Source organism: Pollicipes pollicipes, unplaced genomic scaffold (genome assembly GCF_011947565.3).
Source record: "Pollicipes pollicipes isolate AB1234 unplaced genomic scaffold, Ppol_2.1 Scaffold_3275;HRSCAF=3846_pilon_pilon_pilon, whole genome shotgun sequence".
Taxonomy (NCBI): domain Eukaryota; kingdom Metazoa; phylum Arthropoda; class Thecostraca; order Pollicipedomorpha; family Pollicipedidae; genus Pollicipes; species Pollicipes pollicipes.
This window is the reverse complement of record NW_023596258.1, coordinates 3,123-28,963: the sequence shown is the minus strand read 5'-3', so window position 1 is coordinate 28,963 and position 25,841 is coordinate 3,123. Positions and strand designations below refer to the sequence as shown.

At 49.5% G+C, this 25,841-nt stretch overlaps 1 protein-coding gene across 1 annotated transcript; it reads right to left on the bottom strand.

Annotated features, from left to right (window-relative positions):
- Window positions 1-2,730: 2,730 nt before the first annotated feature.
- LOC119091131 (transmembrane protease serine 9-like) lies at window positions 2,731-7,990 on the bottom strand (the record flags this gene model as incomplete). The annotated part of the gene is made up of 6 exons (XM_037213809.1): window positions 7,442-7,990; window positions 7,218-7,313; window positions 6,617-6,832; window positions 3,566-4,059; window positions 3,328-3,481; window positions 2,731-3,120 (listed from the first exon to the last, which is right to left on the bottom strand). Coding segments are annotated over exons 1-6 (1,899 nt in total), but the record flags the coding sequence as incomplete, so codon positions are not given.
- Between the last annotated feature and the right edge of the window lie 17,851 nt (window positions 7,991-25,841).

The window sequence follows — 25,841 nt, the reverse complement described above, 5'->3', positions numbered from 1 at the left end:
GGCACTGAACGCCGCCGTCAGAGACTGGTGCGTGTGTCCAAGTACTCACTCGGTAGTGGGATTAGCCATGGCGGGCACGACCACGCACAGGACCAGGAGGCCAAGACGGAACATAGCGACAAAAGTTGCTCACGTTGGCTGCTTGCAAAGCAGCTACGCAATTCACACTCGAAGTATCACATTTGTACAACGTGCGGTCACAAAAGACGGTGCCATATGTGACACGGCGATGATATTATGTGTTCCTTGTTTTGTCTTCGGATATATGGTGTTTTAAGAGTTAAATTGGCAATTAGTTATTTGAAGCTTTAGCTGCAGCCAGTTAGCAAAACACGCTGTGTCATGATGACCCATAGAGCACCGCTTACTGCAGGCAACATGCTCTGCTTTATGCATAGCACCGTGCTGATAGCTTTATTAAGACAAATATTGAATGAGCAAATTACGTTGAACTAAGATCAGACATGAAGGTCGGGCCAAGGATTCTAAGCAAAAGGTCACGTGCACATTTAAGGTCAGTGACCTTGTTTGACCTTTTGAAGATCATGGTGACCAAAATCATACAAGACTACTCTGGTTATGCATTTTGATGATCAACAAAAATCACGCTAGGCGGTGTGTTTCTAAAAACCAAATTGTGACCTGGGTTTTATTACGTCTTCTCGCTTTTAATAAATTCGAAATGAGTACGAGCAACTATCCCATACAGCAAGCCTTAGAGCAATAAAACAGATTGGTTTTGACATCTTTGCGCCCGTGTAGCTTATAAACTAGACAAGTTTTATTCTTTTTTAGAGGCGTTTCATAAGCAAGGGGCAGGGCTGTGTACTGCACAGAGTGATCTTCCAGATTGCTTTTCAGTTCAAACCCCACAGAAATGTGGAGCCCTCTCTTCAATTCCGCCATTGTAGATAGCGCTTGGTGCAGTGTCATTCAGCGTCGTCTACTCATGCACCCGTGGCGGTAATTCCACATGACCGCGATGCGTTGCAACGCATGGCTTCTATCTTAGTCTGGTTGCGACGCTCCTTTTCGGGGATGGGGATCATTGGGCACACGCGAAGTGATCAGTTGGAGATATCCGACGCGACACATCACGTGTTTTCCAGACTTACACCTGTGTGGTTTTTATGTAAGACGTATGAAATGCGTGTAATACGAGACGGATGTCTGAAACGCACGCGTGGCCATCATAAAACTCATCTTGAGACCGTCCGCCCACCAAAACATCACCTCATCTTATAAGGTAGCCGAAAAAAAAAAAAACAAGTAAGTTCTTGACAGGTACGGGAAGCACTCAGCGAGGCGCGTCTCGCATGCTGAAATAGTCGTTTTACGAGAGCACCCAAGATCACCATACATTTTCAGCTAGTTTCTGCTGAAGTTCGCCTCAAACAATCCCTCACTCCGCACTTCGACAACTGCAAACAGCGGTGAACTTCTGTGCAGATCAGCACGTTTGCAGCGCAAAATTACAATGCTGCTGCTAATGGACATCTTCATCCCGTCTCTAGTCCGCAACAACGACAACTTGCGCGCAGGTGCAGTTGATCCCAAACAAAGGTCGGGTGTCCGTCAAGTTGTAAGCTGGAGCGTATGATGACCCTGGCTTTTCAGCTGTTCGTAAATTTGCGCCTCTTAGTGCCAAGACAAACCCATTAACCGAAGTAGGGGAGAGACAGGTGGTACCTAATACTGACATTGCCATGTTCTGTAACTTTTGCTGGCCTCCATATTTAGGAAGACTCGGCAAAGGGGCAATAGGAGCAGGACGTATGGGCCATGGGCCCAACCAATCGAGCGTAGAGATGGGAACAAGGGGACCGGAGGACTTTTGAAGGAGGACTGCGGACTTTCCCAACCACTATGAAAGTTTTTTGTGAAATGTTCTCCATGTTTCGGGTTCAAGTTCCAGTCCAGCGGCAACGTCTTCCAATGAGAGCAGCTTCCCGTCGGAGTCCAGCTTGTAACACTGAACCGCCAGGTACTCTGGCAGTGGTGTGTCTGTGCTCTGCTCATCGGCATTGCGATGGTCGTCTAGCTCCTGCCTCCTGATCGCCCGTCGCGGATATGCTAGGGCCCCACCAGGAGGGTCCGTTATGGTCGAGATATCGTTGGCGGCTGACATAGTGCTGCTGACTGCTGACATGTATTGGGCGTCTGCTCACATAAAAACCGGCTTAACAGCGCTCAGTTCATACGACGCACCGCGCTAGAAATCTGCTGAAAACACGGAGGTGTGGCTGTGCGGTTGCACTGATGAACAGTACAGGCAACTAAAGGCAACATTTATGATGGCGCCGTGATGACCGATTGGATCCAGTCCAGTGATGGTCCAAGGGCGATGTTGATATCCGGAAACTCTTTCTGCCACAACCGGCTCCAGCAACAGCCATCCCCACTGCGTACCACCTCGCGATGTCACCCTCCCGATAACTTTCATTAACACAGAACCCAGATCGCCGCTATTGATAGCACACAGAACACCGATGTTGGTTCAAAAAACTTCGTACAAAACGAGCCTGCATCAAAATACGGGATGAATGGTCGGATCTTGGTGTAATTGCTTCTACAATCTCTGAAATCCACCACCCTCACCCTGGCCCATTTCAGGGACAAGAACGCTGTGCTTGCGGCAAATCTTGTCGCGCCCCAGCCCGCAAAGATGAGGTCATCACCCGCTGGCACAATTGACGTAAGGGATGCATCTGGTAGGCAAATAGGGCTCACAGTGCTGGAGAACGAAATTTTTGACACAGTCTTCAGCAAGGCAATGTCCTGAGCTCTCTTTTCCGGCGGCGAAAACTGGGGATGCCGCGCAACTTTGATGATGTCCAGCTCGAACGGAGGAGCGTTAGGATTGTCGTCAGAGGTGTCCTGCAAGTCGAGGTCGCCGAAGCGCACACTCAGCTGGCGGCCATCACGAGTGCAGGTCGCCCCCGTCAACACCCATCGGTCAGAGATCACGGCGCCCCCGCAGACCACTATATCTCTGCCGCCCTTTTGTCTTTCGGAGATGGCCGCCATCCAGGGAAAGTTGGCGGCGTTCTTGACGAACGAGGCGCCCAGCTGCGCCGGTGGCGAAAAGCTGGTCTTCCCGCAGCCGGCGCCGCGCGGCTCCTGTCCAGGGCAGCAGAACAGCGGAGTGGTGGCCGTCCAGGCCGCAGAGAGCCGGTTCAGCGTCACTGACAGGTCCTCGCCGCCCGACGACAGCAGGTCGGGACAGTCCCGTAAGTGAAGGCAAAAGCCGGCCGCACCGTCCGGGGTGGAACAAGGCCGGCCCAGGTCCCCCTGAGGCCGGTCGGCGGCATCTGGATCTGCGGTCACTGTCGTGCTCGGGGCCGCATCCTCCTCCTGGTCCAGCTCTAGGCGGCGCAACAGCCAGGCAGTGTAAGCCGACAGCTTAGTGTAGAGGCCGGGACGCCGGCCGCAGCCAAGCGGGTCGCCAGACGACACGACGCCATACGCCACGAAGCGGCCGCTGTCCGCGTCGCCACACACCAGCGGGCCGCCCGAGTCGCCCTCGCAGCTGTCGGCGCCGCCACCCGTCGGGCCCGAGCAGAACATGGCGCCGGGCAGGAAGCGGTCCTGGTACACCTCGGGCGCACCACAGAAGGCGTCCGACACCAGCGGCACCGAGACGCCGCGCAGCACCTCCGAGATGGGCGCAAGGTCCGCAATGCGGCCCCAGCCGGACATCTCGCACGGCAGAAACGTCTCGTACTTGGTGCCGGCTGCCGGTAGGCAGGCCGGCTGCACGTAGCGGCCGAGCGTGATGCCGGCTCCGACGCGGCGACGTAGCCGCAGCAGGGCCACGTCGTGCCGCAAGCCAGCAGCCGTGCCGAACCGGCTGTGCACGTGGTAGCTGGCGACGGCGAACTCCTGCTCGAACAGCTCGCGGTCGTCAAATCGGAGGTCTCCGACACGCACCAGCAGCCGACGTGGGGCCACCTCAACCACGCAGTGGGCGGCCGTCACCACGTGTTCCTGCGAGACAATGATGCCTCCGCAGTGATGTACATAGCCCTTCACATTGGCATCGTACATGACCAGCCGCGCCTGCCACAGATATTGACCATAATAGGCGGTGGTGTTGCCCGGCCCGACTATGAGCGGTCGGCGCGCCTCGTACGGCCGCACGATGCGGCGGCCGCAGTCCGTCGAATTCTGAATCCTGCATTCATCTAAAGGGACTTTCAAGGTAGAAGACATTAGAGGCCAGAGAAGAATCTTGATCTCCTATTGGCCCGTTGTTGATGTCAGTGCGTCACGTAGATAGTCTGGCCTGAACTGTTTGGAAAATATATGCTCTTCACTTTGATCGTGCGAATAATGAGGTTTTTTTATACCCAACGCGCTTTTGATTAGGTATTATTTGTACTCTGTTGTGGAAGAGATACCTATTCCGTATTTTAAGACCTTACTTTGTGTACTGCACAGAGTGATCTTCCAGATCGCTTGTTCAGTTCAAACCCCACAGAAATGTGGATACCTCCCTTCAATTCCGCCATTGTAGATAGCGCTTGGTGCAGTGTCATTCAGCAGTCGTCTACTCATGCACCCGGCGGTAATTCCACATGACCGCGATGCGTTGCAACGCATGGCTTCTATCTTAGTCTGGTTGTGACGCTCCTTTTCGAGGGGATGGGGATCATTTGGGCACAGCGAAGTGATCAGTTGGAGATATCCCAGACGCGACACATCGCGTGTTATTCCAGACTTACACCTGTGTGGTTTTTATGTAAGACGTATGAAATGCGTGTAATACGAGACGGATGTCTGAAACGCACGCGTGGCCATCATAAAACTCATCTTGAGACCGTCCGCCCACCAAAATATCACCTCATCTTATAAGGTAGCCGAAACAAAAAAACAAAACAAGTAAGTTCTTGACAGGTACGGGAAGCACTCAGCGAGGCGCGTCTCGCATGCTGAAATAGTCGTTTTTACGAGAGCACCCAGATCACCATACATTTTCAGCTAGTTTCTGCTGAAGTTCGCCTCAAACAATCCCTCACTCCGCGCTTCGACAACTGCAAACAGCGGTGAACTTCTTTGCAGATCAGCACGTTTGCAGCGCAAAATTACAAGGCTGCTGCTAAGGGACATCTTCATACCGTCTCTAGTGCGCAACGACAGTTTGCGCGCAAGTGCAGTTGATCTCAAACAAAGGTCGGGTGTCCGTCAAGTTGTAAGCTGGAGCGTATGATGGCCCTGGCTTTTCAGCTGTTCGTAGAGTTGCGCCTCTTAGTGCCAAGACAACCCCATTAACCGGGGTAGGAGAGGGACAAGTGGTTCCTATTACTAACATTGTCATGTTGCTGTAACTTTTGCTGGCACCGCACTTCTATGAAGACTCGGTAAAGGGGCAATAGGAGCAGGACGTATGGGCCCAAACCAATCGAGCGTAGAGATGGGGACAAGGGGACCGGAGAATGCTGCGGACTTTCCCAACCACTCTGAAAGGGGTTTTTGTGTTATGTTCTCGCAGGTTGCAAGGATTTATGATATTCTACACTGCTACCGGCTGCATCAGTGGAGTTCACTGGAGTCATCAGAAAATATTCAGAGCTTTCGGGAGCATGTCTTGGAGAACGTTTTTTGACAATGGAGCGGGTTCCAGTCCAGCGGCAGCGCCTTTCAATGACAGCGGCTTCCTGTCGGAGTCCAGCTTGTAACGCTGAACCGTCAGGTACTCTGGCAGTGGTGTGTCTGTGCTCTGCTCATCGGCATTGCGGCGGGCGTCTAGCTCCTGCCTCCTGATTGCCGGTCGCGGATATGCTAGAGCCCCACCAGGAGGGTCCGTTATGGTCGAGACATCGTTTACGGCTGACACAGTGTTACTGACTGCTGACATGTATTGGGCGTCTGTTCACATAAAAGCCGGCTTAACAGAGGTCATTTCATACAACGCACCGCACTAGAAATCTGCTGAAAACACGGAGGTGTGGCTGTGCGGTTGCACTGATGAACAGTACAGGCAACTAAGGGCAACATTTATGATGGCGCCGTGATGACCGATTGGATCCAGTCCAGTGATGGTCCAAGCGCGATGTTGATATCCGGAAACTCTTCGTCGCCACAGCCCTTTCCAGCAACAGCCAACCCCACTGCGTACCACCTCGCGATGTCACCCTCCCCGATAACTTTCATTAACACAGAACCCTGATCGCCGATATTGATAGCACACCAGAACACCGATGTTGGTTCAAAAAACTTCGTACCAAACGAGCCTGCATCAAAATACGGGATGAGTGGTCGGATCTTGGTGTAATTGCCTTCTACAATCTCTGAAATCCACCACCCTCACCCTGGCCCATTTCAGGGACAAGAACGCTGTGCTTGCGGCAAATCTTGTCGCGCCCCAGCCCGCAAAGATGAGGTCATCACCCGCTGGCACAATTGACGTAAGGGATGCATCTGGTAGGCAAATAGGGCTCACAGTGCTGGAGAACGAAATTTTTGACACAGTCTTCAGCAAGGCAATGTCCTGAGCTCTCTTTTCCGGCGGCGAAAACTGGGGATGCCGCGCAACTTTGAGGATGTCCAGCTCGAACGGAGGAGCGTTAGGATTGTCGTCAGAGGTGTCCTGCAAGTCGAGGTCACCGAAACGCACACTCAGCTGGCGGCCATCGCGAGCGCAGGTCCCCCCCGTCAACACCCATCGGTCAGAGATCACGGCGCCCCCGCAGACCACTATATCTCTGCCGCCCTTTTGCCTTTCGGAGATTGCCGCCATCCAGGGAAAGTTGGCGGCGTTCTTGACGAACGAGGCGCCCAGCTGCGCCGGTGGCGAAAAGCTGGTCTTCCCGCAGCCGGCGCCGCGCGGCTCCTGTCCAGGGCAGCAGAACAGCGGTGTGGTGGCCGCATCCAGGCCGCAGAGAGGCCGTTCAGCGTCACTGACAGGTCCTCGCCGCCCGACGACAGCAGGTTGGGACCAGTCCGTAAGTGACGGCAAAAGCCGGCCACACCGTCCGGGGTGGAACAAGGCCGGCCCAGGTCCACCCTGAGGCCGGTCGGCGGCATCTGGAGCTGCGGTCACTGTCGTGCTCGGGGCCGCATCCTCCTCCTGGTCCAGCTGTAGGCGGCGCAACAGCCAGCCAGTGTAGGCCGACAGCTTAGTGTAGAGGCCGGGGACGCCGGCCGCAGCCAAGCGGGTCGCCAGACGACACGACGCCATACGCCACGAAGCGGCCGCTGTCCGCGTCGCCACACACCAGCGGGCCGCCCGAGTCGCCCTCGCAGCTGTCGGCACCGCCACCCGTCGGGCCCGAGCAGAACATGGCGCCGGGCAGGAAGCGGTCCTGGTACACCTCGGCGCACCACAGAAGGCGTCCGACACCAGCGGCACCGAGACGCCGCGCCAGCACCTCCGAGATGGGCGCAAGGTCCGCAATGCGGCCCCAGCCGGACACCTCGCACGGCAGAAAACGTCTCGTACTCTGGTGCCGGCTGCCGGTAGGCAGGCCGGCTGCACGTAGCGGCCGAACTCGATGCCGGGTCCGACGCGGCGACGTAGCCGCAGCAGGGCCACGTCGTGCCGCAAGCCAGCAGCCGTGCCGAACCGGCTGTGCACGTGGTAGCTGGCGACGGCGAACTCCTGCTCGAACAGCTCGCGGTCGTCAAATCGGAGGTCTCCGACACGCACCAGCAGCCGACGTGGGGCCACCTCAATCACGCAGTGGGCGGCCGTCACCACGTGTTCCTGCGAGACAATGATGCCTCCGCAGTGATGTACATAGCCCTTCACATTGGCATCGTACATGACCAGCCGCGCCTGCCACGGATATTTACCATAATAGGCGGTGGTGTTGCCCGGCCCGACTATGAACGGTCGGCGCGCTTCGTCTGGCCGCACAAGGCGGCGGCCGCAGTCCGTCGGCAGAATGTCCGGCCGGTTGCTGTTAGCTGTGGGAACCGCGTCCGCCAGCCACGCCGTCAGCGTCAGCACGAGCACAGCCCCGAGCTGCGCGCGCACACCGACACCCATTTGTAGGTCGGAACAAACGCCTTCCACAGCCCGACGGCCGCTCCTGTCGCCACCCAACTGATCGGATGGTGCAACTCTGTGCGCCGCGGGCTACAGCCTGGAAATTCCAGCGTCTGAGGCATGCAGAGGCGCCCAAAGCTTTGCTATTTGGGGGGAGCGAGACAATTCTGCGGACAGCTGCTGGAGCATTTACGCAAGATGGGCGAATCAAATATGCACACTAAGGGACTACTAGCCCAAACGTAACCAGTTTACGAATTATCCGTGTGCTGCGCATGGTGTGAGCCGTCTCTATAGCATTGGAAATTACACGGTTGGAAAAACCGAGGCTCATGGTAGATCAACAAGGGGAATTCCATTCCAGGTAGCCATCCATCAGGACGTCAAAAAGCATCTACTCGCCCACGAGCGCGGAGACTCATATCAACGCCTGCCCTTCATGAAAAAGGCAAACACGCTGCAAGCGTTCAATGTTCTGTTTAGCACATTATTTCATGAAAAGTCTATTGCGACGAAATTGTGCACATTACAACATCGAAAGAGAAAAGAAATGTTGTAGTGGCCTAGATATTTTTCATCCCTGCCTTGTGTGAGACAGGTTATGGCACAGATATTACTATTAGTGGGTGATTATCTTGGGAGATGGTGGGTGACTACACCGTCTTCCAAGTTCTTGAAGGGCTATCTTAGTTCATTATAAATACGTTCCTTTCCTTACTGCGTGTCTCCGCAGCGAAAAGACTGGTCGCTAACTGAACACGCAAATTCAACATGACGTAATGCAACCGTGGAGCTGAAAGTTACAAGAAATGTTTAATATATTCGTTGTCAGCAAAAAACGGTGCAATATAGTAGTTGTGATATCAACACTAATGACGTCATAACAGTGTTTGTGAATAATTTCCTTATTGTAAGAGTGGCGCGCTTTTCCTTGTTTACTTGGAGCCTACGTTAGTGTGTGTAGTGGACGGCTTTGAATGAGCCATCAAACTGAAAGGCCGGATTATGAGTATTTGCTTTTAGATGAATGCGTCCAGTTCACTGCAAGTCACACCTCATAGTAGAATTTCATCCTCAGTGTTTAGGATGGGGGTAGAATCGTTGTTAGCTTCATTTATTTTTTTGTTGCAATAGACGCTGCAAAGTGACATGACCTCCAAACATTTTGCTAGGGCTGCAACAGAGCAGAATTTCATAGTGAGATGGGCTATTCATATTTAGAGGGAAACTCACCTCATGAATGCAAAGTTCAGGGAGCCTGATTCAGGAGTGCTTTGCGTTCAAGTTTTGGATAATTTTGGGGACGTCTTCCATGTGCCCAGGTTTTGTGATGAATTATATGTTAAAACATGTTAGGTAAATTGGGGGTAAGTCCTGCCCCATTCGGCACAAGATTCGGGATGTCCCCAGGCTTGAGATCTGGCTGACATATTTGCTATAATTTGTAGGTTGTTTGATTGCTTGAAGGCAATTTCCACTAAGTAGACTGAGACGGCGCCCCATGAAAAGAAAGCCATAGCATGGGAGTTTTATGCAAGCAAGTAAGCCATATGAAATCCTTGAAAATATTTCTATTTTCGGTATTATCATTCTACTTTAAATGCATCATTTTGACAACCATAGGTTTATTTGCTGAAAGGAAAGAAATGCGGTTGAATTCCCCAAAACGTGACAGCAGGTGGAATTTTCTTGAATGTAGCTGTTACGCGGGGAGTTTTTCAATTATAAAATATCGTCGTTAGGTTTCTTGATTTTTCACGGTTCACTCTCAGGGGACATCCCCACAGTGGTCACCATTTATGTCACGCGGAAAATTTCCAATACTATACCATCGTCTTCGTTTCCTTCAGCCTGATTTTTTGCCGTCGGCGTAACTCGGAGTGCTGGCTTGTCATTTTTTTTTTAGCAATATTGTCATGCTCACCCGACGGATTTCTCAGACACCAAACGGTAATCACCAGATTTCCAAAGCCCGGCTTGCATAAAAGCAACAAGCACCGTGGCTGACTCATTTTGGATGGAGTTCCTGCATGGTTTTGAAGTTACGCACTCGCACAATGACGTTGTATACCGTATGCCTTTCCGTATACCGTATACCGTATACCGGCCTTTCAATCCACGGCTAAACAATTGCCTACGTACTACGTAGAACTTTCTCCATCGCTCCTCGCGAGGAGTCATAATGCAAAAGCGTATGTGACGCATTTAGTTCGCGGTGACAAAAATCCTTTCATTATACTCGAGGAAAATTCACAGTCGCCCACGCTGTACGAAGTTTACGGGTATCTTTGATTTGATGTGTAAATGTTGGTCTGACCGTGTCACGTGCACTCTCATGGCACAAAATGCAGGCCGCCCACCGTCGATCTGCTATTTTCCTCCAGACTGTCACTGAAGCGCGTAGAAAAACGCCAGGCAGGGTTCGCCACGTCATATAACAACACACCTTAGCCACAGAGTTATGTATTAAATATACCAATTGTTGCGATACGATGTAAGCGCAAAAATCATACGAATAGCTGATCAGAATTTGTGCGCGAGCACGTAATCTCAAAGAAACCTACGGAAAACATATTCTTAATAATCTAAAAGGAGAAAAAGGGGCCAGAGTTCTCAGAATCGCCAAAGGGTCGATTCCTTCGCCGGGCTTACATTTTGCCGAGGTGAAGGCGTCGAGTAACCAGCCCCCGACGCACCCGGCCGATAAGGCTCCCACACCGTGCCACCCACTGTCTGAACGTTCCCGTGTACTATTTGAGAATGCTCTGCACTGGCTGAACGTATCCTACTTCTACGAGGTCGGTGTTTTTAAGGGGCAGGCCCCCTATTGATCGTACTGGGGAGCATGTCCGGAATGAGCACTCGGGCCAAACGTAGTAAACAAAAACCGTACTCGCACATCGAAAAACAGCAGGTGGCCCGCGGCGGATTGATGCGCCGCGCGCCGCATTTGAAACTAACCTATTCAACCCTGTCCCCGGGATCGCAAAAACACACACGTCGTACGAATAACCCAACTGCACTAAAAACATAGCACGTGGCCCGCGGCGGATAAATACGCCGCTTGCCACACAACCATCAACAAGCTGTACGTTTCAGATCCGGCTCACTTCTTTAGGCTACAAATCATAACACTCGCCGTGATAGGGGATAACCATGTCCGCGGAGGTACGTCGAAGATACCCCTTTAAAGTGTTTTGCAATCACGTCCAAATTTCCGATAGTTTATGGGCATCCATTAGGCGTATTTCGACACCAGAAACGTGTGTCTAGCTTTTCTTATTTCGGAACAGTAGTAGTTTGAGGAACAGTGCACGGCGATCTACGGCCGTTGCGGGCGGCGGGCGGCAACTAATGATGCCGCGGGATGCACTGCCTGCCGGCACTCTCACATTGGCAAAGTCAGGTATCATATGTATATGTATATGTATATATATATATATATATGATCAAAACAATAAAATTATATAGCGATTTTACTCAGCAGTTAACAATGAAAACACCTGCTCAAATTTTGTGTCCCCACAGGGATGCCGTCGTAGGTATGATGTAAAGTAAAAAAAGCGATTTTCCGGAAAATTCGACAGTTGATCTGCCATAATAGGGGCAACTGTTTTTTTTTTGTATTACCTAACAACATGCAAGTTAGTATCAATTGGACACCTCGTTGAGACTAATCCATTGGTGCTTTTTGCTAAGCTCTATCTTCATCAGTTTAGAAACGCCTGGGGGTGGTGGGGCTCGCATTCCCACTCTGTTACTCCGCGGCATGAAAAACCGTGTGTCAGAGCGACGGTTAAGGAGGCAAATCAGACCATTTGCGATTTGTGGGAAACGGGGGTAAGCGTTGTTTACCTCTGTAAACACCAGATACAGTGAATCCCAAAGTGAACCGTAACTCGTTGAGACGCTACGTCATAGGCTGCAATGATCATCACAATTTGACCCCGCGAGGGACCCATGATGGCTGGCAGGGTGTGCGGTCGCGCGCCCACGCGCTACCACTCTATTCCGGTGATCTGGTACGGATCGGGCGTATTTTCGTACATACTGTTTACTTCGCCTTGCTCTTTGTTTGATGTAGAAGGGTAGAGCTAAACTTCACTGCCCAGTAAACACGGCGGCTAGCTGGAGAGGGCTGGCCCGGCGCGCAGAGCCGGGCACGGTCGGTAGCGGGGGTGTCGGTGTGCGGTGTGCGGTACGCGGTGTGCGGCTGCAAACCAGCGCTGCAGGCGGCGGGCATCTCGGCCCGTCCAACTCACCCAGCACCGGTGGATGGAGTCACAGACGCAGACAAGCGGGGTGCAAACGGGTCGTACCAGTCTGTTATACAGATGCGCATTGGCGCAATGCATGCAGATGCTCAGTGACATGCAGGAAGGCAGCGAGAACCTTGCCAAGGTGGTATCGGAGCCATAAGCGCGGAAACAGGCGGAGAGGAGATGTAGGAGGGGGGAGCGTTTACCCCGCACAAAATGTTGGACGGCGGAGTGACGCCCCCCCCCCCTCCCCCGCCCTCCCCCTCCCCCCCCCCCTTATTCCCCGCAATCTAGGCGTGATTAAGGTTATGCTTTCCCTGTACAACACTGAGCCAACTTCAGGAAAATTTTCAGAAAAATGGAAATAAGGCCGGATTTCTGCCCACAAAACACTATTCAGCCTTCAACTGTTATTGCATACTAGCATTTCCCTCATGCAAATGTCGTCTGCTGCAGTGAGTTCCAAGTCCCTGCGGCTCAGTAAAAGTTGATTGCTTTGAGGGTACTGGTCAAACTGACTCATTGCCGGCGCGAGTAGTCACTGCACTATTTTGTGTATGTTTAAGCTTACTATTCTTCATTACCATGCTCAGCAAGCGCACCACGTGGAAGAGATGTACAGAGAGCGCACCCCGATGTATAGGTGTCTGCTCCTATCAATCACCCACGGTACGAAACAGAAATCTGCCGAGAAGAGACCATTCGACATACACTCGTCAGGTTAGCAACAGGTTCGAACTCATGTTCAGATACATGTTCTCATCTTTGACCAGCTCTCAGTCCCGTACTGGGTCTTGCCGGTGTTAGTTATTTTGCTCTTTGTGCTGAGGTCAATATCTATATGTGCACACGCCTGCGAGAATCGAAGGAGACCGTTTTCAACTATGACCTGAGACCCGCTACAGCTCAAAATCGACTAGTTGAAAATGAAAAATGAAAAGGAAACCAAAGGTTATACGAGACCCTCATTTTTCCTTTCAGTCCAGGTAAGTCCGAGAGCGAGGATGTCCCCCTGCGCCTTTCTCCCCCCTTCTGGATCTGCACATGGAAATATGTCATTGAAATGTTTACGGTAAACCGGTCATATCTCCGATTAAAGATTAACTTTGTACCATGACAAACCATTCGTGAGCATTCAGTAAGGAGCTCGTGGGCCGAAAAGATGAACATGGTCACTAAAACCTGCGATTAACTGGAAGAGTAAAAGATAACAATGCAATGATATACCATTTATTTTGTTACCTTTCAGTGGTCATTATCGATCATTGAGACCCAAAAAGGCGCTGCAGTATCTGTGATTTAGACCCAAACAGGCATTGCAGTGTGTGCCATTGACACCCAAACAGGCACTGCGGAGGTGGGGAATCATAGTGTCTGACATGAAAACAACACGTGGCCACTGCTGTAATAACGCAGAGTTACTGCGCGGGCTGTTTCGTAGATATTGTGTCAAGTATTCGAGGCCTGTTAGATCACGATTAGCTTCAATATTCAGGCGAATGTGGGTTCTGTTAGGCTTTGTACTAGTGAAAGAGCACGGCAAAGCTCTGGGCAGATGGACGCTATAGCACACACGTTACGGAAGTATGCAGACGAGGTAACAGTATCACGGATGGAGCACTTGTTTCAGCTATCGTCCGCCTCTGGCGTGTCAGTACCTGGCTGGCCGTTGCGACCAGTTATCTCGTCGCCGTCCGCGGTCATGTTTTCTGAGCGAGGACAATCTGGGCATTGGGCCACGGATACTGGGCACAAGACCGGCTCTTGACGCTTGGGGAAAAGCCCGTCTTATTTTCCAAATTACCCGAAGCGCTGCGAATGATTGCACAGCATGCGCGCGCTTCAAATCATTCGAAAACTGAAAGAGCACTTACAGAAAACAGCGATAAACACAAGAAAACAAACTCAATAGTAATAACAGCAAGGACAAGTAAATGCTCAACCCGAATAGCTTAGCTGGTACGGCGATGTGCCCACAATCGGAAGACCGCAGCTCTAATCCTAGCAATACTACAGAGAGACCTCGAACATGGCTAAAAGCCAACCATCATCCAGCTCTGTTCAGGACTCGATAAGGTCTGACGATGACTGGGAGCTAACAGGCTAAAATATTGTGTACGTACATTCTGACGCACCAGACGAGAAAGACAGCTGGAACTATTCATCCGTGACGATGCCGGGACCCGTGAGGTTTCGAAACGTTTACAAGGTCTGATTTCCTCTATCGGGGTAAATAGATAATTGAATGAAATTGTAATATTGATATCAAAATAGTATCATACAATTAAGGGAAGAACATTACCTTTGAGGAGTAATAGGCTCAGCGTTAATAGCGATAGCATCTGACATATAGCACACCGACTTTCTTCGGTAATACGTATTTGAACAACACAAAGCACCTAAACACCACCATATCTGAAAATAGTGCCGCCAACATTTGGAAAATATGGGCGAGACGGGCTTCCCAGGCAGTTTTTTGCTCCCCCCCCCCCCCCTCCCGCTCCCTGAGACATCGTTGCCGCGCCCCTGATCAATGCTGGCGGACGGCCGGCGGCGGCCGGTCCGACGGCTGGCCCAGACCGCCGTGGCCGTCCAGCCGCCTGGCGCCGCCGAGGTCCTGTGCACGCTTGTCAAGCCAGAGGACGAGTCGCAGGCGCAGCAGAGACGTTGAAAAACAAACTGTGCGGCCAGTGTCGGGTGGTGCAGTACTGCAAGGCCCCATCATGCAAGAGCAAACCTATCGCGGCCAGCGGCTGGCGAGCGACGAACGCAGGTCGCGAATGTGACGTGACATCGTCGGCGGCGGGCGGTGCGACTTTGGGAGAAAAAATCGCAGACAAAATACGTATGCATAAAGTGCGTGTTTATAAAGTGTTCGTAAGCACCGCTCAAAAAGGATCAGGCTCGTTTCACTAATGTATGTGCCCAACATCCCGTAAGTATTGGTCACATAAGATGAATTTGCATAGATAACACTACAATGCGTGTGTTCCGGGATAGATCCCCAACCAGCATGACGAATGGCACACTCTCAACTGTCAGGTTTCGCCGAAGCTGGTCTCCGCCTAAAGGTCTAGGGCATTGAACCCACTGTGCAATTTGTAGTTCCACCAAGTGCACCGTTTAAAGGAAATGTTTCACATTTGAGGATTTTGAAGCAAGCATCAGATATGATAAAACAATTTCACCTCGGTATATTTGTTACTATTGGTGTAGTTTTAAGTGGAAAAGACTTCTGTAGACAGAACAATTATCTGTCTGCATAGATAAGGCAGTAGTAATAGCTTTACTCCTCGAAGCAAAACCACAGGAATGAAGACATAGATGGGTTGATATTTCGGTGACATGCCTTTACCGAAACAATAGCAAGAGTTTGTTTGCTAATGTTCTTTTTCTGCTATTGTATCGTTAAAAGTGTGTTGCTCAAATACGACACCTTCACAGAGGATCGATCGGCCGCACATTTCGAACAGGTCAGATATCTGCGTGCAGTCATTAACAAACACATGAAATCTCCTCCCCCCCACCCCCATTAAGACTACAGAGTCCCACCCTCTTTGGCCCGTCCCACAGGAACCTACCCCGAGAAACCACGTTGCGGAATGCCTCGAGTGGCCGAGATCCACGGCTTACATAGGGTGTGGGCCGGATTGATACAAGCCTTTCGTGCGCACCAGCCAGCTAAAGCGCCTGGAACACCTGATTCGGAGTCTTCCATCGCTCGGCGGCCGGCCTCGGCCCCCGAGTCAGCGTGGCCGCCACCTGCCATCTAGCGAGAGTTCTCCGAATCAGTTGAACCTTGGTGCTGTCTACAGCCGAAGCCGGTGCCTTGCACAAATACGGTGTCCGTCTGCCGTTCCAAGCTCCCGCGCCAAGTTGACCGAACGGCACGCGAGCGCCGCACCACCGCCGGTGAAAATGTTGGCAATTTTTCTGTTGCGTCAGTATGGTCCTCAATACGTCATTGTTTGATTACGTCATCGTACCTCACATAACATGGATTGAGAGCCAATTGACGTCCGTCGCTTTATCTGGAAATCGTGCTCACGACGCTAGACATGAACGACTCGGCAAATATATTTTTGCTCGGTCTTGGGTGTATTGGGTGCTCGGGTGTGTTGGTCTGAACGTTAACTCAGTTAGGTCAAATTTTCAAGTTCCTAGGTCATGACCTGCTCAAATAAGGTCAAACAAGGTCAAGTTACAGGTCGGTCTCCGAAGTGCACCCAGAACCTAGATAACCGTTGCTAAGCAGTAGGTCGCATGCTCATTTAAGCTCATTGACCTTGATTGACCTTTTGAAGATCAAGGTGACCAAAATCATACAAGATCATTTTGAGTTTGGCATTTGACTAAACGGCAAAGATTACGCTAGGCAGTATGTAAAACTAAATATTGGCCTGTGTCATTTTAGGTCAATGACCTGTTCTGACATCTAAAAAGCCCATGGAAGATGCATGATGCGGTTCCTGCTATCAATAAAGTCGAAATGAGCACTACAAACTATCCCATGCAGCAAGCCCTAAATAATGAAAACAGGTGGGTTTTAACCTTGGTGTGACCTTGATGCCAGACCTTAGGTCTATCTAATTTGCTCATTCCAATGTTGTTTTGCCTAAGAAAGCATCTCAGAGATGTATGGCTTCCTCTAACACTCCGTTGTTGTATCAGATTGAAGGATTCCTTTGGAATTGCCTGCGCTGAAACCATGACCTGATTTGACCTGCCATAGGTCAGCAACTTTACATCATATATCCTAATGTGTCTTTCAAACGATCCGCTATTCAGTTTTCTATACCTCTGGAAAAGTTGGCGCGGCTACGCCACGCCGTTCGGAAACCGTTGTGGAAAACCCTTTGGGGGGTTAATTTAACCCCCACCCGAGCGCGCGTTAAAAGAACCGTGTTTTGAGTCCCTCAGTGTTAGGGTCGTGTTTACACCCATGCCCATATCACCCCATAATTGTTCCACAGTATGTTAAGATCTTAAATGTGGTTACCAATGTCTGTAAACTTGTTTCTAGTCTGCTTCTCGCTGAATCGTTCTTGTCTTTTTCCGTTTTGGTTCTATTTCTACATCGCCTTCTTCACGCGCGCCACTTCTGTGTTTGTAAGTATTCATTATGTTTGTCACTGTCGTTTTTGCAGCAGTACCTGCCCACGAGCACACTAAGAAAACTTCTCTACTTTGGTCGCTTTGCAATACATTTTCGCAGGTAATGACGTTTTATATTTACCGGAATACATACGGTTTTACGGCCCTCGATCGGGAAACAGTGGGACAGTGGACAGGACGCACAACACCACCAACATAGAACAGTTGCTCCGTGTCGTTCTTAACCCTGGTGGTCCATTTTTCAAGTTCAAGCAAGGCGGAACGCGCGATTTGTATTGATCGGGGTCCCTGAAACAATGAGGGCGTCTGAGAGGGGCCCACAACGCAAAACAGGGGGTCCGGCGTCGACAAGGACCCAGAGTCGGCCAGAGGAACATTTGCTGAACAGGGACAGTGACGGGATCGCGAATGCGAATTGGCCTTTTCCCCCCTTCCAAGTGATTTGAATCTCACCCCTCCCCCCAGTGAGATTCCGAATCCTGCATTCATCCAAAGGGACTTTCAAGGTAGAAGACATCAGAGGTCAGCGAAGAATCTTGATCTCCTATTGGCACGTTGTTGATGTCAGTGGGTCATGTAGAAAGTCTAGTCTGAACTGCTTGGAAAATATATGCTCTTCACTTTGATCGTGCGAATAATAAGGTTTTTTTGTTACCCAGCGCGCTTTTGATTCGGTATTATTTGTACTCTGTTGTAGAAGAGATACCTATTCCGTATTTTAAGACATAACTTTTGGCCAGTAACAAGCGGCAAGATGGCAACGCATCGAAGAGTACACAAAAAATAAGCTACAAATCACGTTAAGCTATCCCTTACTAATATATATATAATATCTGATAATATCTATATAATAATAAAAAACTATAATAATAATCCCCTCTTCGATATTTTCCAAACTTCCAATTGTAATGAGCGGGCCGGGGCTGGCGCCGTGCCAGCTCCCAACAGATAATAGGTCTGTTCTTTTGGAGATCTGCGGTCGGGCCAGCTTGTAAACGGATCGTTGGTGGTGGTGCGGAAGCCTTTCTCGGGCGCTATCTGTGTGAATGAGGGCGACGAGTATGGATTTATGTTCTCTTGGGAGGCCACTGCCTCCATCCCCCAAGTCCAAAATTGGTCCCCCAACAATGAGCTTGCCCCCAACCCTCTGCATCCTGAGTAGGCTTAAACAGAAAATTAGAAATGAGTTAAAATCTATAAAATCTATATCTAAATTTCTAAATATTGGTAATATTTTTTGCGGGTGAAAGGCACAAATTTCAAACTGCAGGGTCAGTTTCAGTTGAGTGCAGCTGACGGAGTTTCCCAAACTTTAAGAGGTCCGCGTACATACCATGTTTGCTGGAGCTTTCCTCTTTTTGGTACATCAGGCATTTTTCAACTGGCCATAGCTCATGTATCATTTTAATTATGGTCTTGTCTTGTATTATTAGTGGAGTGTTTGAGCATTATTCGGCAAAGTTTCATTTTATTCAGCCAAGTTCTACGCTCTGCAGCAAATCGCTTTTGCTACGACATTCTGTTACAACGTGTTATCACATGCAAACCAGTCCAATAATGGCACAGAAAAAGTGAAGATTTTACATCGCCTATTTTCGGAAAAGATACTTAAAATGTGTCGACCTCCACTTTGACGTGGAGTTTTAATGATACAGTCAATGCTATAGAAACAATAAGGTAAAACGCTCCGGTCTCCGTGAATGTAGAGCCTATGGCTTTGGGGAAGCCGCAGATTCGGACATCATATTCGTCCTTCCGTTGGTCAGAGGATTTCATGCGGTCACAGAATTAAACCGCGGCTGTCATCGCGATAAACCCCAGATTCTGCACTGTGGTTGTGTGTTCAAGGGCTAACTGTGGTCTGTGTTGCGCGATATTCTAGGATCCTTAGGTGGAAAAGAGAGTTTTGTAAGAGTTTATGCACCTATAGCTTAAGATGTTAATTTGGCAAGCACCAATTATGCGTAAATGTTGCTGTTCGGGACGGGTGGTTTCATGTACTAGGCTTATCATTTTTTGACAGCTTATCTGACGCGGCAGGACAAATCATCGTGATGTCCACAAGACATACATACGAAACAGGGAGCATGGCGTTGAGAGCGGTCAGAAAACATGACTGATAAGGAAAATGAGTCACATGCTTCGCTTCTAATATCGGGTAACCTGTGCTCATGCGTGCTGTGGTGAAACACTGAGGCAAATGAAAATTGATATTTGCGATATATACGCCAAGTGTGTGGGTCCAGTACGGGAGTGCAGGCGTGTAACTGCGTGATATGCAAGCATGCCAATGCAATTGAAGTTCATACGCTTGTTCACAAAGTTGCTGGTGCATGCAAATGAAATAAACTGCAATTGTTGCATTTGTTATGCAATATTCTCTTGAATTTAAATTAAATCGCAGAACATTGGTATCTAAAAAACCGCAACATGTATAGGTGAAATATGGCACTGTCTTCCTCTCCCTTACCTGGTATCCATCTGATGCTAGGGTTGTACCAATTTGCTTGCCCAAACTTTGGAATCTTCACTTCCTATCAATGCAAGTAGGCGGAAAATTAATAAGTTCTTAACTGTTAATATAGGTAACTGAACGCACAATTATTATGTTGCGCCATTGCTACTTGTACCCCACCATATCATACAGGTTCGCTATCTGTTTTATCTTGCCGGCGCTGGCACATTCTGCGACAGTTTGCAAATGCGGGTAGGTCAAACAACAGTTGGATGGGATGAAAAAGGCATTGCAGTATATGACAGTTTTTTATGTTGAAGTAACGAGGGTACTAGAAAGGCCCGATGTAGAGAACATTAACGTGGAGGTGCGCATGTCTGCACTGGCAAGACAGGATAGGAATATCCCTTTTGATCATTTTCTAGTCCAAGTTACGCCGTCAACGCTTTGTAACAGCATCACGCCTCTGCAGTCGCAACCGCTGTCATCACAACATTTGCGCGCACTTCTACTGGTGCGAATAAAAGAGCGTTTGTGATTGGCCCTGTGGGCGAGAACTTGTTTTCGAGAAGCACATTGTTTGATGCTCGAACAAGCACGTCACATGGATCATGTAATACTCACATTCCCAGAGCCAACATGTGCCTCGAAAGAGTCAATCTGGTAAACGCAATTGGTGAGAAATCCGAGCCATATGTAACGTTTCGTTGAATTCGCTGATAATAGCCTCATGTTGTCCTATTTTTTCTTCCAATAGACTGTTTAGGGCTTTTCTAGCATTTATCACCTAAAACTTTGGCATATTAGTGTATTGCAAAGAGTACAGAATATACACATTGGAAAAAGGAAGGCAAATGAAACGTATTACATCAAAAGCGGTAAGCATAGTGTCAAATGAGATTTTATCCGCATAGTCGGCTACTTCAAATCGGAATTCTGAACTTTTCAGAAAGATTTTGAGAAAGCTAGCGTTACTGATCAAATCGTAAGCGTCTGATGTAACAATGCGCGAAATGCACAAAAGGGCGTGAGACTCCATTTAACGTACTCTCAGTCATATAGTTTTGGCTGGACCCGGACAGCTGTTACTGATAAATTTAAATGTGCCGTTCAAGATGTTCCACATATGTAGATTTAATCAATGAACGTACTACATTTATCAAGAAACGTTTTTGAGGCAAGGTAAGTTCAGTATCGGTGAGTAGGGTGACGTATCACAAAATGCTTGGGAATGCTGCCGAAAGCTTAAGAAACGGTAATGTGCACAGACACTGCGTCGAATTTTAGATGCTTTCAGTTGTGCAGAAAAGGCAGTGAGCTTGCAGTGGTTTTGAGCGAAGGTGAAAAGTGAAAAATTTGTTGACAAAAAGATTTATCAGAAGTGAAAACCCGATCAGACAAGAAGAAACGGTGAATGAGATATTCCGGCTAATTAAAGCATGACTATGATAATTCGATCTGGAATTAATCCTATAAACATCACAAAAAGCTATTTTCTGACTTCCGCGAGGGTTGTTAGGTCTGGTTAGCAAGATTTCCAAATTTAACTATAAATCATATTTTGGAGTGAAGCAGCAAGTGCCGCCAAGTACATCCATTGGTGTTTTTCAGGGACAGGCTACTGCCCGTCCTTCCAAAAAAATGACATTTTTGACATGATTCGTAGACATATTGGATGTCATAACCGACCCACAAAGAACAAGCGTCCCTAATATCCTCCAAACTCCAAGACTGAGTTGTGAGCTATGAAAGGAGACTTTGCAATTTGAGATATGAGTGGTTTTGAACCACAGAATTTCGCTTCCAGAATGGCCGTCGTGTTTCGCACCAGTGTTTTTTAAGTGTTTGTCGTATGTGCACTGGACTATTAACGACAACCTTGGTAGGTACGCTATGATCGATGTGTTTCAAGCAATTTTAGCTGTTGAATAAAAAGAATTGCCTTGAAGCCGAATTTTATCTGATTCCCTACTAACGTTTATTTCGTTCTTCGAACGCATTTTGAAGGCAGTTTTCGGGAAAAGCTGACCCACGCCTGATATTGAACTGTTTCAACACTCGCCCAACAGTGTCAATGTTCTAAGGGTTGGTTATACTGGTGTCGCAGACCTACCCTTAGATTTGGTAACAACTGTTTTCCATTTCAACTAACCCTTAACGAGTGTCGGACGAACCCACTGCAAAGTGACAACAGATTCTAACTTGCATGTGCTTGCAGGTTCTCATTGCCCCAAGTTCATTTTGAGATTTGGGACACGAGCCCTATTCCGACCCGTGCTGTTCCGTGCGGGATCGTGCAGTGTAAGCTTGTGATATGTCAACTTCGCACGTGACGAATATCATGAGCCATCAACGTGCCCATAATCACCGCAATTCTGGGAGCACGTCACTAGCAGAGGACCATACGAGTCATTCAGAGACATCAATGATGCGCCTTCGCTAAGGATAAACGCAATGCACAACGTTTAACGGTGCGTGGTAGCAGACATGTCTATATTGACGTATGTTAAGAGATTATTATTTCGTATGCTGAGAGCTTGTTCGGAAATATCACGGGCCGCCTATTCCTATTGGCGAGCTGATCAAAAAAGCCCATGTCACACAGCGTCTGACGATTGTTTTGTAATTGGTGAAATGGTATTGCCCTTTCTGGAGACATTTCTTCCTCCCCGAAAGTCGTATGATTCCTGATGGAGTCGTTCTCTGACCGGCCAGCTGCGAACTCGCCACTCCCCCGATGAAGCTGCATCCGCCTCACTTGCGCCGGGAGGCGTCATGGGCCTATGCTTCCATATCCGACTCTATTGCTGCTTTGTTTTCATCCAGGGAGACGGTATACGTGTTGAGTTGCTCCTTGGTGACGCAGTCGTCGCCGTCGGTGAAAATGGCACTGAACGCCGCCGTCAGAGACTGGTGCGTGTGTCCAAGTACTCACTCGGTAGTGGGATTAGCCATGGCGGGCACGACCACGCACAGGACCAGGAGGCCAAGACGGAACATAGCGACAAAAGTTGCTCACGTTGGCTGCTTGCAAAGCAGCTACGCAATTCACACTCGAAGTATCACATTTGTACAACGTGCGGTCACAAAAGACGGTGCCATATGTGACACGGCGATGATATTATGTGTTCCTTGTTTTGTCTTCGGATACATGGTGTTTTAAGAGTTAAATTGGCAATTAGTTATTTGAAGCTTTAGCTGCAGCCAGTTAGCAAAACACGCTGTGTCATGATGACCCATAGAGCACCGCTTACTGCAGGCAACATGCTCTGCTTTATGCATAGCACCGTGCTGATAGCTTTATTAAGACAAATATTGAATGAGCAAATTACGTTGAACTAAGATCAGACATGAAGGTCGGGCCAAGGATTCTAAGCAAAAGGTCACGTGCACATTTAAGGTCAGTGACCTTGTTTGACCTTTTGAAGATCATGGTGACCAAAATCATACAAGACTACTCTGAGTTATGCATTTTGGTGATCAACAAAAATCACGCTAGGCGGTGTGTTTCTAAAAACCAAATTGTGACCTGGGTTTTATTACGTCTTCCTGCTTTTAATAAATTCGAAATGAGTACGAGCAACTATCCCATACAGCAAGCCTTAGAGTAATAAACAGATTGGTTTTGACATCTTTGCGCCGTGTAGCTTATAAACTAGACAAGTTTTATTCTTTTTTTAGAGGCGTTTCATAAGCAAGGGGCAGGGCTGTGTACTGCACAGAGTGATCTTCCAGATTGCTTTTTCAGTTCAAACCCCACAGAAATGTGGAGCCCTCTCTTCAAATCCGCCATTGTAGATAGCGCTTGGTGCAGTGTCATTCAGCGTCGTCTACTCATACACCCGTGGCGGTAATTCCACATGACCGCGATGCGTTGCAACGCATGGCTTCTATCTTAGTCTGGTTGCGACGCTCCTTTTCTAGGGGATAGGGATCATTTGGGTACACGCGAAGTGATCAGTTGGAGATATCCGACGCGACACATCACGTGTTTTCCCGACTTATACCTGCGTGGTTTTTATGTAAGACGTATGAAATGCGTGTGTAATACGAGACGGATGTCTGAAACGCACGCGTGGCCATCATAAAACTCATCTTGAGACCGTCCGCCCACCAAAACATCACCTCATCTTATAAGGTAGCCGAAACAAAAAAACAAAACAAGTAAGTTCTTGACAGGTACGGGAAGCACTCAGCGAGGCGCGTCTCGCATGCTGAAATAGTCGTTTACGAGAGCACCCAAGATCACCATACATTTTCAGCTAGTTTTCTGCTGAAGTTCGCCCTCAAACAATCCCTCACTCTGCACTTCGACAACTGCAAACAGCGGTGAACTTCTGTGCAGATCAGCACGTTTGCAGCGCAAAATTACAATGCTGCTGCTAAGGGACATCTTCATCACGTCTCTAGTCCGCAACAACGACAACTTGCGCGCAGGTGCAGTTGATCCCAAACAAAGGTCGGGTTGTCCGTCAAGTTGTAAGCTGGAGCGTATGATGACCCCTGGCTTTTCAGCTGTTCGTAAATTTGCGCCTCTTAGTGCCAAGGACAAACCCATTAACCGAAGTAGGGGAGAGACAGGTGGTACCTAATACTGACATTGCCATATTTCTGTAACTTTTGCTGGCCCTCCATATTTAGGAAGACTCGGCAAAGGGGCAATAGGAGCAGGACGTATGGGCCATGGGCCCAACCAATCGAGCGTAGAGATGGGAACAAGGGGACCGGAGGACTTTTGAAGGAGGACTGCTGACTTTCCTAACCATATGAAAGTTTTTTCGTGAAATGTTCTCTCATGTTTCGGGTTCAAGTTCCAGTCCAGCGGCAACGTCTTCCAATGAGAGCAGCTTCCCGTCGGAGTCCAGCTTGTAACTCTGAACCGTCAGGTACTCTGGCAGTGGTGTGTCTGTGCTCTGCTCATCGGCATTGCGGCGGTCGTCTAGCTCTTGCCTCCTGATCGCCCGTCGCGGATATGCTAGGGCCCACCAGGAGGGTCCGTTATGGTCGATATATCGTTGGCGGCTGACATAGTGCTGCTGACTGCTTACATGTATTGGGCGTCTGCTCACATAAAAACCGGCTTAACAACGCTCAGTTCATACGACGCACCGCGCTAGAAATCTGCTGAAAACACGGAGGGTGGTGGCTGTGCGGTTGCACTGATGAACAGTACAGGCAACTAAAGGCAACATCTATGATGGCGCCGTGATGACCGATTGGATCCAGTTCAGTGATGGTCCAAGCGCGATGTTGATAGCCGGAAACCTCTTCGCTGCCACAACCGGCTCCAAGCAACAACCAACCCCACTGCGTACCACCTCGCGATGTCACCCTCCCCTGATAACTTTCATTAACACAGAAACCCAGATCGCCGCGATTATAGCACACAAGAACACCGATGTCGGTTCAAAAAACTTCGTACAAAACGAGCCTGCATCAAAATACCGGATGAATGGTGGGATCTTGGTGTAATTGCTTCTACAATCTCCGAAATCCACCACCCTCACCCTGGCCCATTTCAGAGACCATGAACGCTGTGCTTGCGGCATATCTTGTCGCGCCCCAGCCCGCAAAGATGAGGTCATCACCCGCTGGCACAATTGACGTAAGGGATGCATCTGGTAGGCAAATAGGGCTACACAGTGCTGGAGAACGAAATTTTTGACACAGTCTTCAGCAAGGCAATGTCCTGAGCTCTCTCTTTTCCGGCAGCGAAAACTGGGGATGCCGCGCAACTTTTGATGATGTCCAGCTCGAACGGAGGAGCGTTAGGATTGTCGTCAGAGTTGTCCTGCAAGTCGAGGTCACCGAAGCGCACACTCAGCTGGCGGCCATCGCTGAGCGCAGGGTCGCCCCCGTCAACACCCATCGGTCAGAGATCACGGCGCCCCCGCAGACCACTATATCTCTGCCGCCCTTTTGCCTTTCGGAGATGGCCGCCATCCAGGGAAAGTTGGCGGCGTTCTTGACGAACGAGGCGCCCAGCTGCGCCGGTGGCGAAAAGCTGGTCTTCCCGCAGCCG